Below are 12,226 nucleotides of genomic sequence, written 5' to 3'. Positions count from 1 at the left end.
CTAGCTACATTAGCTTGCTAGGTACATTAATAGCTTATGGTTGGTTGTTTTTTAACTCAACTTCAAGATTTCCACCAAGGATGTTGCCTCTCCGATCATCGCTTATGCAAGGGACATTTAATAAGGTACACTCGGATGTGACGATGTAAAATGTAATTCAAGGGCTGAGGGTTTAGGGCCGAGGGCTGTCTACTTTGAGTTTGGACTGCAGCCCTTTAAGTTATATTAAATTGCTAGCTAGCTGGTGTTTGCAACGTTTGAAATGGAAATGGAGACCTGGCATCTTTTCACTCCCTCCTCTCTACATTTTCTTCCTCTGTTTCTGCTGCTAAAGCCACTTTCTACCACTCTAAATTCCAAGCATCTGCCTCTAACCCTAGGAAGCCCTTTGCCACCTTCTCCTCCCTGCTGAATCCCCCCCCCCCCCCCCCATCCCTCTCTGTGGATGACTTCGGCAACCATTTTGAAAAGAAGGTTGACGACATCCGATCCTCGTTTGTTAAGTCAAATGACACCGCTGGTCCTGCTCACACTTCCCTACCCTATACTTTGACTTCTTTCTCCCCTCTCTCTCCAGAGGAAATCTTGCGACTTGTGACGGCCAGCCGCCCAACAACCTGCCCACTTGACCCTATCCCCTCCTCTCTTCTCCAGACCATTTCCGGAGACCTTCTCCCTTACCTCACCTCGCTCATCAACTCATCCTTGACCGCTGGCTATGTCCCTTCCGTCTTCAAGAGAACGAGAGTTGCACCCCTTCTCAAAAAATCTACACTCGATCCCTCCGATGTCAACAACTACAGACCAGTATCCCTTCTTTCTTTTCTCTCCAAAACTCTTGAGCGTGCCGTCTTTAGCCAACTCTCTTGCTATCTCTATCAGAATGACCTTCTTGATCCAAACCAGTCAGGTTTCAAGACTGGTCATTCAATTGAGACTGCTCTTCTCTGTGTCACGGAGGCTCTCCACACTGCTAAAGCTAACTCTCTCTCCTCTGCTCTCGTCCTTCTAGACCTATCTGCTGCCTTTGATACTGTGAACCATCAGATCCTCCTCTCCACCCTCTCCGAGTTACATTTACATTTACATTTACATTTACATTTACGTCATTTAGCAGACGCTCTTATCCAGAGCGACTTACAGTTAGTGAGTGATACATATACATTTTTTAATTATTTTTTTATACTGGCCCCCCGTGGGGATCAAACCCACAACCCTGGCGTTGCAAACGACATGCTCTACCAACTGAGCTGCATCGCTGCCGGCCATTCCCTCCCCTACCCTGGACAAATTGTGCGCCGCCCCATGGGTCTCCCGGTCGCGGCCGGCTACGACAGAGCCTGGATTTGGGCATCTCCGGCGCGGCTCACTCTTGGATTGCATCCTACCTGACAGGTCGCTCCTACCAAGTGGCGTGGCGAGAATCTGTCTCCGCACCACGTGCTCTCACCACTGGTGTCCCCCAGGGCTCAGTCGTAGGCCCTCTCCTATTCTCGCTATACACCAAGTCACTTGGCTCTGTCATATCCTCACATGGCCTCTCCTATCATTGCTACGCAGACGACACACAACTAATCTTCTCCTTTCCCCCTTCTGATAACCAGGTGGCAAATTGCATCTCTGCATGTCTGGCAGACATATCATTGTGGATGACGGATCACCACCTCAAGCTGAACCTCGGCAAGACGGAGCTGCTCTTCCTCCCGGGGAAGGACTGCCCGTTCCATGATCTCACCATCACGGTTGACAACTCCGTTGTGTCCTCCTCCCAGAGTGCAAAGAGCCTTGGCGTGACCCTGGACAACACCCTGTCGTTCTCCGCTAACACCAAGGCGGTGACCCTATCCTGTAGGTTCAGAGAGTACGACCCTGCCTTACACAGGAAGCGGTATAGGTCCTAATAAAAAATAAAAATAAACATATTGTAAAGTGGTTATCCCGCTGGCTATAAGGTGAATGCACCAATTTGTAAGTTGCTCTGGATAAGAGCGTCTGCTAAATGACGTAAATGTAAATGTAAATGTTTGGTGGTCAATGAGACTGAGAGCTAGCTAACCAGCTGAGCTAGCAAACAATGTAACAAAAGTATAATTTCAGATTAGAAAAATACTGCATCAACAGGCTCTGCCTTTTAGGAATCACAGTAGCAAGTACTCCTGGTGCACTGTTAAATAATTTAGCTATTTATTTTTTTGCCATAGCCCTCACTGCCTTTCATGCGATTTAAACGTGATCTTGTCCGAGGTTTCGGTCTTGACGACAGTTGCTATCCATTGGGGCGCTTTGATTGGTTGCCCAAAATTATGGGGCGGGGCTTAGTGAATGGTTAATTGAGTTGAAGTGATGCAGGTGGAATATGGAGGCCCTTGCATGTTTCAGCTCTAGCCTTGGCACAGTGACATCATCCTTCATCCTCCAGATAAGGCAGCAGAGAGAGAGGCCCTGATACCAGACCAAGGACTACTTACATGTTTGCTATCACAGGGAGATGGAGAGCTAATGAAACTGGAGACAATAAACCCAACAGACACCAAAACCATCCTTTTAAAACCATCCCATATTGATCAATGATGTGTATAAACCCTGGATGACTGACAGGGGACACTGTATTGAAGCCCCTGCGCACTCATCTTGGGACTCCTCCATTGTATAATTTTTTTTAGAGAGTACTGTTACTGTCCACATTACAACAGTAAAATACTTAAATACATGTAATTTTGTCCTTGAAACATTTAATTGAAATACCATGAATTCCTATGGAGGACTTCGCCTAATTGGGAGTGCCAATATGGCCGGACAGTGGCTTCAAAGCATCTCAATGGCCAATACATAGCGTCAGCAATCAAGGGTTTACACACATCATTGATATTGTAGCCTTTCATTATAAGACTATCACGACTCAGGATAAGACACAGATGCAGACACAGGAGGCGGATAGTTTGAATCTCAGATATATTTATTTTAACACAGACGGCAGGCAAAGGGCAGGTAGAGTCAGGCAGGTACAGGACGGCAGGCAGGCTCAAGGTCAGGACAGGCAAAAGGGTCAGAACTGGGAAGACTAAAAACAAAAACTAGAGAAACAAGAAAACTGGAAAAAATACGCTGGTACGACCTGAGAAGACAAGACGAACTGGCAACAGACAAACAGAAAACGCAGGTATAAATACAGATAATGGGGAAACATGGGAGACACCTGGTGGGGGGTGGAGACAAGCACAAGACAGGTGAAACAGATCAGGGTGTGACAAAGACGTGTGTAACCCTAGAATCTTAGTATGTTCCAAACCACCTGCAATCACATACATTTGGCAGTTTCTGAGAGGATGAAAGCACTTCAACATATGCTACTCATGACGAAGCTGATCCTAATGTCAACATGCAGATCCAAGATTAGGTTTCAGATATGTAATAAATGACACTGTTAGGGTGAATATACTGTAGATGCTTTACAAACCATGTTGAGAATCAGTGGCCAAGCCTGTCAAAGTAAACCAGACACTAAATATGCAGCGTATTGACTCTACCCTGACCAGAATCAGTTCATCACTGTGTCAATGGGAGAGCAAAGCGAATCATTAGTCATCTGGCAGACGTTGGTTTGACTTCCAAGTCATTGCAAACTGTTTTCCTTGGCTGGTCTGGGGCCAGTAGCCTTGGTGGCCATCATTGGCAGATACTGGGGAATAAAATGTCCCTGACCTCCCTCCCTCTCTTGCATCTGTCCGCCTCTAGAACTTGCCTCACTTCTCGCCCCAGAGTGGCAGAGTTACCATCACTTCTAGCACATTCCCTCAGGCCAGAAAAAGGGGTTGTCACAGAGGGGAATAATAGAGTGGGGTGATAGGTTTCGAGTGGGGACCAAGTCCGAAGCATTGGTCATTCCCAGTGGCTAGAAAGGGGAGTTTTCTGAGAGGGGTAGTACGTTCAGCGTGTGGACTGGGCCATGTCGCTACAAGGCAATATGTGTGTGGTGACAGGAGCCTGTGGGTTCCTGGGGGAGAGGCTGGTCCGGCTGCTGCTGGAGGAAGGGAAACTCTCAGAGATCCATCTGCTGGACAAACATGTCTGACCACAACTCATACAGTCTCTGGAAGGTAAATACTGTACCAGCTCTCCTCAGGAACACAGCTCCTTCTGGCTTCTGGAGACGTACGTCCAGAAGAATGTGGTGTCCTTCATCTACACCAGGTTGAGGTGGCCGGCCCCAAAGCCAACCGAGACCCCATCATCAACGGTGACAAGAACACCCCCTACACGTGCTCCATAAAGATCCCCTACTGCAGGACCAAGAAAGAAGCTGAGCGGGTCACCCTGCAAGCCCAGGGCGAGGTGTTCCAGAACGGGGGCTGGCTGGCCACCTGCACCCTCAGACCCATGTACATCTACGGAGGGGGCTGACGATTCCTGCTGGGCCACATGAGCGACGGGATTCGAAATGGGGACGTGTTGTACCGTACCTCCCACCCGGAGGCCCAGGTGAACCCTGTGTACGTGGGAAACGCAGCCCTGGCCCACCTCCAGGTCGCCCGCGCCCACCCTGTGATACCCCCAGTGGAGAGCCGCCATTGGAGGGAACTTCTCATCTCAGACGACACGCCACCCGTCAGCTACTCTGACTTCAACCATGTTGTGTTGTCGCCGCTGGGCTTCAGGTCCCCGCCCATAAACCGGAAGCTCCTCAACATGCTGAACATGCCCTTTAGCTTCTCCAATCGGCGGGCTCAGAGGGACATGGGGTACGCCCCCCGGTACAGCTGGGAGGAGGCACGTAAGCGGACCATCGATTGGGTGGCTTCCCAGTTACCCAAAGAAAGAAAGCGAATAAAGGCTAAATAATTGCCCCAGGCCCTGCCTGTAAGACTGTTCCTATAGCTGGGTCTCCCGAGTGGCGGAGTGGTCTAAGGCACTGCATCGCAGTGCTAGCTGTGCCACTAGAGATCCTGGTTCGAATCCAGGCTCTGTCGTAGCCGGCCGTGAACGGGAGACCCATGGAGCGGCGCACAATTGGCCCAGCGTCGTCCAGGGTAGGGGAGGGAATGGCCGGCAGGGATGTAGCTCAATTGGTAGAGCATGGCGTTTGCAACGACAGGGTTGTGGGTTCGTTTCCCACGGGGGGCCAGTATGAAAAAATAATAATGTATGCACTCACTAACTGTAAGTCGCTCTGGATAAGAGCGTCTGCTAAATGACAAAAAAAACAACAACAAAAAAAACAATAGCTGACCATCCCCTGGTCGATGCTTATAATCATTATTACAGTGGTCTATAAACGTGTATATTAAAGTTGTGTGATTACAAATCAAATGTCTGGGTTTTTCTTTCCTGGTCTGTTCCCATTTACAACCACTCTGCCTAATCCAGTTGATAACATTGTTAATTAACAAGAGAAGAGGAGACAGAATGTATTCTCAATCCCAGAAACAATACATGCCCTTGACCTAATTCTCTAGTGAGGAGGACTGTTATATGTAATAGCTGCCTGTCTCAATATAAACTACTACAGTCAGATTGCAGTTGCAGGTCCATCTCTAAATTGACATGTACTAGTATAAAGGTAGAATTGGTAATACATTGCTGAAATGTAGCTTATCACCATGTAACACAGTGAGTGTCACCCCCAGATGGCCAGAGTCCAGCATGAAAACAAACAGGCATTGATCACCAGTGAGGTCATGGATCCACAGCCAGTACCCCCCCCCCCCCCCCCCCCCCCCCCCCCCCCCCCTCCCCATACAGACTAAGCACTAGACCAAGCACTGGGTCCTAAACAAAACACCGACCTACGACTGGAGCAGGAGGGGTACATGGGTATGTGGGTATGTTTTCATAAGCCTAGTTTACTGTGCCAGCTGAGCTTTCGAGAAAGCAGGGAAGTAAATTCCCCCAGCCCCCCATCTCTGTACTGTAATCAGATGTCGTAACTTAGTATTTCAATGCCAGGCATTGTGAAATAACGTATTTTGTGTGACTTAATTCTCTTAAGGAGATTCCTGCCCTGTTTGTGGTTACTGTTGACCAGTAGAGGATTGAAATAGCATTTCCAGAGCCAAAGTGAACTACAGTATTATTAAATAGTAACTTCAAGCACTGTTGGGAGGGAAAATAGGTTTTCCAAAGCTAAGGATCTGAGGCACAGTTCACCAACCTAAGCGGTAAAGCTACGGACCAAGTTACCATTTGTGACATTCTTCTTTCAAGAGAATGGGCTGGAAACTGAAAACAGCGGAAACTTTTCTCAGTATTTTAGCTTTCTACATCACGTCCACAGTAGGTAAGTACCACTCATCTCTATTGCAGAAGCTTCTTCCTAATCCATTTTCATGTAATGAATAAACCCTATCCTTGCTCTAAGCGTATTTATTATAGCATATGCCACTTCACTGTATGTAAAGAACTCTGTTGTGAAACATGATTTTTTTGTCGTTGTTGTTGGTGGTGTTGTTGTTGTCTTCAAGGTTCTTTATGGACATTTCTCCTCTGAACCAGCAGGGGAGGATGAGGAGCCCAGATCAGAATGTGCTGACTTCAACAACACGACCTGGCTGGAGTACCGTCAGCAGGGCAGCAAGCTACAGGTGCAATACCTGCTCCTGACACGCAAGAATACAGACTGTGCCAGCCTCTTCAGTCAGGAGTGCCTCAGCAACAACACCTCCTACTTCAACTCTTCCTTACCCACCAAGATCATTGTCCATGGATACAGGTGAGGAGAAAGGGAGGGTGGTCAAACACTTGACACAGTATGTTCACACTCTCTTTGAGGAGGTGGGCACATATGAAGTGCGAGGGGATCTACATATAAAACGTACAAGCTATCTCCCTCCCTCCCTCCCAGGGCTTGGGGCAGTAAGCCGTCCTGGGTAAAGGACCTGGCCCAGGCTCTGCTGCGGGCGCAGGATGCCAACGTGGTGGTGGTGGACTGGGTCTACGGGGCTTCCTTCGCCTACAACCTGGTGGTGGAGAACTACAAGGAGGTGGCCGTCCAGATCTCTGTCCTCATCAACCAGCTCCAGGTCAGGGCCTACTCATTTGTTTATGTTTACATACTGATAAATGCAATCTCAATGTTCACTGACAGACAGCAAATTAAGTTAAAAGAAATGAAAATAATGTAGAACTGATGTCTGTCTCACAGAACCATGGATGCAAACTGGAGTCATTTCACTTCATTGGGGTTAGTCTCGGGGCACACGTCTCTGCATTCGTGGGGACCCTGTTCAAGGGTGAGATAGGGAGAATCACAGGTGAGCTCCATCTGTGTCTGACCCATTAACAGTTCCACAGGGCATTTCCTGTCTGCAGAACAAGGCTCTACAGGGCCAGACAACGACTGGTCACCACAAAGCAGGGCAGTCACTCACCCTTTCATCTCTGCCAATTGGACTGAATGAGGCTTTGTGAAAGAGAGAGCGCGCTCCAGAAAACAACAGTGGCAGACATTGAAAAGCGCCGCTCTGAATTTGTGAAAGAGGGAGACGTTACCCTTCTGAGTACACACAATGGCACAATGCATACAATTGTCTGTCTGCACACTATCTCTGGTGTTTTTGTCTGAGTAGAGGCATTCAGCCCTGTGATGTGAAGTAGTCTGAATGTTTAGGTGCAGTAATTCACAGCCGTATGTGTGTGTGTGTGTGTGTGTGTGTGTGTGTGTTTGTGTGTGTGTGTGTGTGAGTGTGTGTGTGTGTGTGCCATATGCCCCCTCTTTTTGCTGTAAAACTGCCCCATGGCAAAATGAGCAGAATTGCATGAAATTAGTTATAAAATGGCAAAATCTTCTCTCCGCCCCATGGCAACATCTGTACAATTGCAGCAAACTTGCTTTAAAACTGCAACATTTTCTCTACGCCCCATGGTAAAATGTGTAGAATTGCAGGAAATGAACTCTAAAACAGATTTTGAGGGGCCGCTTAAATGTTTTACCCGCACTGCTCTATATGGATGTTGGTACGCAGACCCACGGGCCACTGCGGCCACTCATGATGCATTTTTTGTGAACCCCACCCCCATCAAAGTTGCCCATTGCTGCTGTAGCCTATCACTCACTCACCTCAGTCATTCACTGGTCTGTCTGAATCTCCTCCTGTAGGTCTGGACCCAGCTGGACCCATGTTTAAAGGAGCCGACACATTTGACCGTCTTGACCCCTCAGACGCACTGTTTGTGGAGGCCATCCACACAGACTCTGACTGTAAGAGAATACACACAAATAATGTTTGGATGCTAGTGTGTTCTGTTTTGTTGTAGGTCTAGTTCCTTGGAAATTATGTCTTATTCACTACACAAATGTTGGCGGCACCCCAGCAACACTGCTTACCTGACAATCTCCTGATATCAGCCATTTGTCTACATTTTCTCTCAGACTTCGGCATCTCCATCCCTGTTGGCCATGCTGACTTCTTCCTTAATGGCGGGATGGACCAGGCAGGTTGTGCACGCTCAAGGTTTGAGTCAAGTAAGTGCGTGCTTTTGCCGCCAAAATGTTTAATTGGTGTAATATTATCTAAATTGAGGAGGACATCCTACTACAATTGGCATAGACCCCTGTGCAGAGGCGTCATGCCCATAGGGGGCACAGGGGCACGTGTTCCCTCAGATTTGTCCTTTCTTTTAATTGAATTTTTTACATTTTTTGTTGTTTCTCTGTAATACTACTAGCCCACCTAGCAATTTTATGAAGTTGGCTTTAGCTAGCCCAGATAGGTCCGCAATCTCCCAACCTGATAACTAGCTATCAAGAAGCCATTTTAGGCTATCAATCAAGTTAGAGTAGCTAGCTTGTCTAACTATCTTAGCTGGCATGCCTGCTGGCAAGGTTGGTAGACTTTAGAAAAGCAAGCAATTACTAAATGTACTGAATAAGACTCACATTCCTTTCAATCTTTTACCCAGATTTTTACAGAGAAGTATATTTAGTTTCTTAAGAAATAAGAACCACCAGTCAGATGGATACAGACACCTCAAGAGGTATGCTTAGATATGCAGAACAATATACATATATTTTTTATATAGAATCAATCATAATAATTATGGCTCTAAATTGCAGGAAAAGCTGTTTCAGGTGTTTGAAAAATGATATATTCTACAACTTTCATAATGCCCCTGGGCCTGTGTATGATAGTACTATAGGCCTACATAAACATCAGACATATCATTGTCAACTAAGTACTAACATTCACTACTAGCAAGAATATATATTTGGTGGTAAGCTGATGGCTACCTGAGCCTCTTCGTTTGTTGTCAGTTCTTGTCTACTTTCCAGTGTATGGGTACGTGATCTGTGACCACATGAGGGCGCTCCACGTCTACATAAGCGCACTGAACGGGCCCTGCCCACTGACTGGCATCCCTTGTTCCAGCTATGAGGACTTCCTCAAGGGCCGCTGTTTAGGCTGCCAAGGTGCCTTCAATGGCACATGTCCACAAATAGGTAGGGTTATCAACATGACAAACTTTCCTGAAAATTATACCAACCTGCTGTCTGTGAGTACTTTGATCATGCAAATGTAAAAATAATATATAGCCACTTCATACATGTATAGTAGACTATATGTAAACGATTTTGATCATGTTCAAATGTGTTTAGAGAGGATATTTTGAATAGGCCTAATCATATTCAAAGTTCCCAGCACACTTTCTATTTTCACCTTAATCAGGTTTCACTCAATGAGAGATAGGGCTTCTGTCTGACCTAGCTAGTGTCACGTCTGGTCTGGCGTCCATTTACAGTATCACTGTGGCGCACTGGCACTGCAGATACAGTGACAGACTTATACAGATAAACCAGTTAATGTACTCTGGAGCTCGTTCATCTGTCATAGATGCAATAGGAAGGGCTACTTTACATCTCACTCTCTGTCTTTTGTACGTGCATGTGTCCTTGTGTGTTTCAGGGTTATTGGAGAACAGTGGTATAACAGTCTCTCCTCTTCCTCAACAAGAGAAGCTTTTCCTCCTGACAACCTCTGCACCTCCTTTCTGTGGTGAGCAGCTATATCTAGCCTACCTCTAGTGATCTCAGACTGACTGTCCAGCAGAATTTTTTTGAAATTTCATGACACATCCCCACTACTTTCACCCCACAGTTGAATGGTTAAATAAAGCAATATTTGAAGTGATGATGATAAACTTATTTTCCGTCCCCCTCCGCCACCCTCACCCCTCAGCCCATCACATCCTAGTGCAGCTGGAGGTGTCCCCCCTGGACAAGTCTGCTGAAGTGCAGGTGACCCTGAGAACTAGGGGACTTCCTGAAACAGAGCATAGACTCAGGCTGTAGGTATAACAACCTCTAACCTCACTGTTAGAGACACAAAATGATTTAGACAGCAGCATGAATCACAGCTGTTCACTTTATGATACGTAAACATGGATTATATTCTCAGTAACAGGCATGCTGTGTGCGTGTGTGTATTCCAGAGAGACAGACGGTACCGTTTACAGGAGGGTGATAGCCCACCCGGTGCCACTGTGTAAGATAGACTCCATACAGCTGAAGAACACTGGAGCACGCTTCTACAGACAGGGAGACATCCACTTTATGTCTGTCTGCATATCAGAGTTCCCCTCTGTCGGGTATATGTCCTTTCATCTATTTAACACATGCTCTCTCACACTCTCTCACACACATACACCACACAGCAGCATGCAGTATGTGTGAGTGTACATGTGTGTGCATATGACACTGTTTCTCATCTGTTTCCCTTTCAGAGAAGTGTTGTCATTGTGTGTGAAGAAGATTGACATAAGACGAGGATCTCCGTGGAACCATGATTTTGTGCAGCTGTGTGGGAGTTATTGAGAACCCTTATGTACTAAACACACACACAGCCTATGAACCAACATCTGTTTCTTTCTCTCTGTCAACATCCCGATAGTTCTGAAACAGAATCCTATCCTCATCTCCTTTCCTTTGTCATCAATGATGTGGAAGGCTTTGATAGGTCTAAGCAGTAAGGAGGAAGCCTATGCTGTCCTTATCATTAGGCATGAGGGAAAGGAAATGATGAGTTTTATTGGGACGCAGCCTGTTTCCAGCTCACACAGAAACACACACATGCAGCCAAGTATATTGCAAATATACATACAAACACACACACATACACATTCATATGTTACTGTTGGACCACCTACAGCCAGACTATGCTACAATTTTCTTATTGTTACATTTCTTTTGTATTTTCTAACATCATTAGTATTGCTGTACATAATCATTCCAATGCAGCTAAATGTTACTTAATTAAGATATTCTGTTGAAGCAAAACAGTTCTGAGAAGCAGGGGTGAGCAATGTGTTCAATGTGAAACTGTGATGAGTTTGAATAACTCATCATGATAAACTTCAAGACTCAATCTTATTCTGACTGAGGATGGAGGAGAGAGGAGACATAGATGAAAAAATGACAGTCAATGCATTTTCACCAAGAGCTTTATGGAGAAAGATTGGCCCCATGAAAATACATTTTTATCACATTATGTATATATGTAGGCCCACATTTTTGGGGGAAAACAACACAAACAAAATACTCCTGTTCTATGTTTTTCAGACTAAATTTACAATGTGTGAGACATCTCACGTTCTCAAGCACATACACACAATGCAGAAGTGTGTGTCTGCCTGTTCAATTTGGAATCATGATTTGAAAATATGTATGTATGAAGAGAAAACCATTTTAGCATGCTCTCAGTCAAACATTATTCTCTCAGATTATGTCTGCACAAACAAACAAGATTAACGTGCCCCTAGCTAGCCAACCCAACCCCGGATGTTAAAAAATCTAATACACATGATTAGTTTAATGTGGAATCACAATATCATAATCCTATCTAACACAATCTCTAAGTCAAAAGGCTTTCCATCCAGATGAATGGGAGATGTGAGTGACATAATAAAAAGAGTATACCGTCATTTCTGTGACATTAACTAATAAATTCAGTTTTATAACATAATTCTGTTCAGTGTCCAGAGTCTCTCTCTCTCCTTTATTGTCACGCACAGATGACATCACAGGAGTGAGATAATGTTAGGTGAGAGACTAGGATGTGGTGTTGGGTGGGCCTGATTCCACCCAGGACAGTGGTGATAGTTATATCCCAGGTTGTCTTTCCTGCAGTTCCACTGGTCATCTCAGGAAAATGCTATAGCTATGTATAAACATTTTGTGATAGTGTTATAATCTGCACAGCATGACTGTAATAAAGACAACCTGGAACTGTTTGCACTT

The 12,226-nt window shown here is 45.8% G+C and overlaps 1 protein-coding gene and 1 pseudogene across 7 annotated transcripts; both read left to right on the top strand.

Annotated features, from left to right (window-relative positions):
* The first annotated feature begins 2,930 nt into the window (after nucleotides 1-2,930).
* LOC311128951 (3 beta-hydroxysteroid dehydrogenase/Delta 5-->4-isomerase type 1-like) lies at nucleotides 2,931-4,858 on the top strand (annotated as a pseudogene). Its single transcript has one exon. The product of its transcript is annotated as a 3 beta-hydroxysteroid dehydrogenase/Delta 5-->4-isomerase type 1-like (transcript).
* An 897-nt stretch (nucleotides 4,859-5,755) lies between these two features.
* Nucleotides 5,756-11,951, top strand: LOC311129534 (phospholipase A1 member A-like). 6 transcript variants are annotated; one of them, XM_084161832.1, is made up of 12 exons: nucleotides 5,756-5,819; nucleotides 6,202-6,274; nucleotides 6,493-6,706; nucleotides 6,839-7,016; nucleotides 7,139-7,247; nucleotides 8,093-8,194; nucleotides 8,366-8,458; nucleotides 9,248-9,433; nucleotides 9,897-9,986; nucleotides 10,170-10,278; nucleotides 10,423-10,578; nucleotides 10,714-11,951. In XM_084161832.1, the coding sequence occupies exons 1-12, from the start codon at nucleotides 5,808-5,810 to the stop codon at nucleotides 10,802-10,804; spliced, it is 1,413 nt and encodes a 470-aa protein (XP_084017958.1). In that variant the 5' UTR covers nucleotides 5,756-5,807; the 3' UTR covers nucleotides 10,805-11,951. The 6 variants fall into 6 exon arrangements, with proteins under 6 accessions (XP_084017958.1, XP_084017957.1, XP_084017961.1 ...); XM_084161831.1 differs by having other exon boundaries at nucleotides 5,757-5,819; nucleotides 6,490-6,706; XM_084161835.1 differs by having other exon boundaries at nucleotides 5,758-5,811.
* The last annotated feature ends 275 nt before the right edge of the window (nucleotides 11,952-12,226 follow it).

This window comes from Coregonus lavaretus, assembly GCF_964263955.1.
Source record: "Coregonus lavaretus genome assembly, chromosome: 5".
Lineage (NCBI taxonomy): Eukaryota > Metazoa > Chordata > Actinopteri > Salmoniformes > Salmonidae > Coregonus > Coregonus lavaretus.
Note: the sequence above shows the minus strand (reverse complement) of the source record. Positions and strands in the feature narration are given on the sequence as shown.

Excerpts from the sequence above, each read along its gene's own strand:
- LOC311129534 (XM_084161831.1), top strand. Across the intron at positions 7,017-7,138 it reads TCCTCATCAACCAGCTCCAG|AACCATGGATGCAAACTGGA; the intron begins GTCAGGGCCTAC and ends TCTGTCTCACAG. Across the intron at positions 9,434-9,896 it reads TGGCACATGTCCACAAATAG|GGTTATTGGAGAACAGTGGT; the intron begins GTAGGGTTATCA and ends TGTGTGTTTCAG.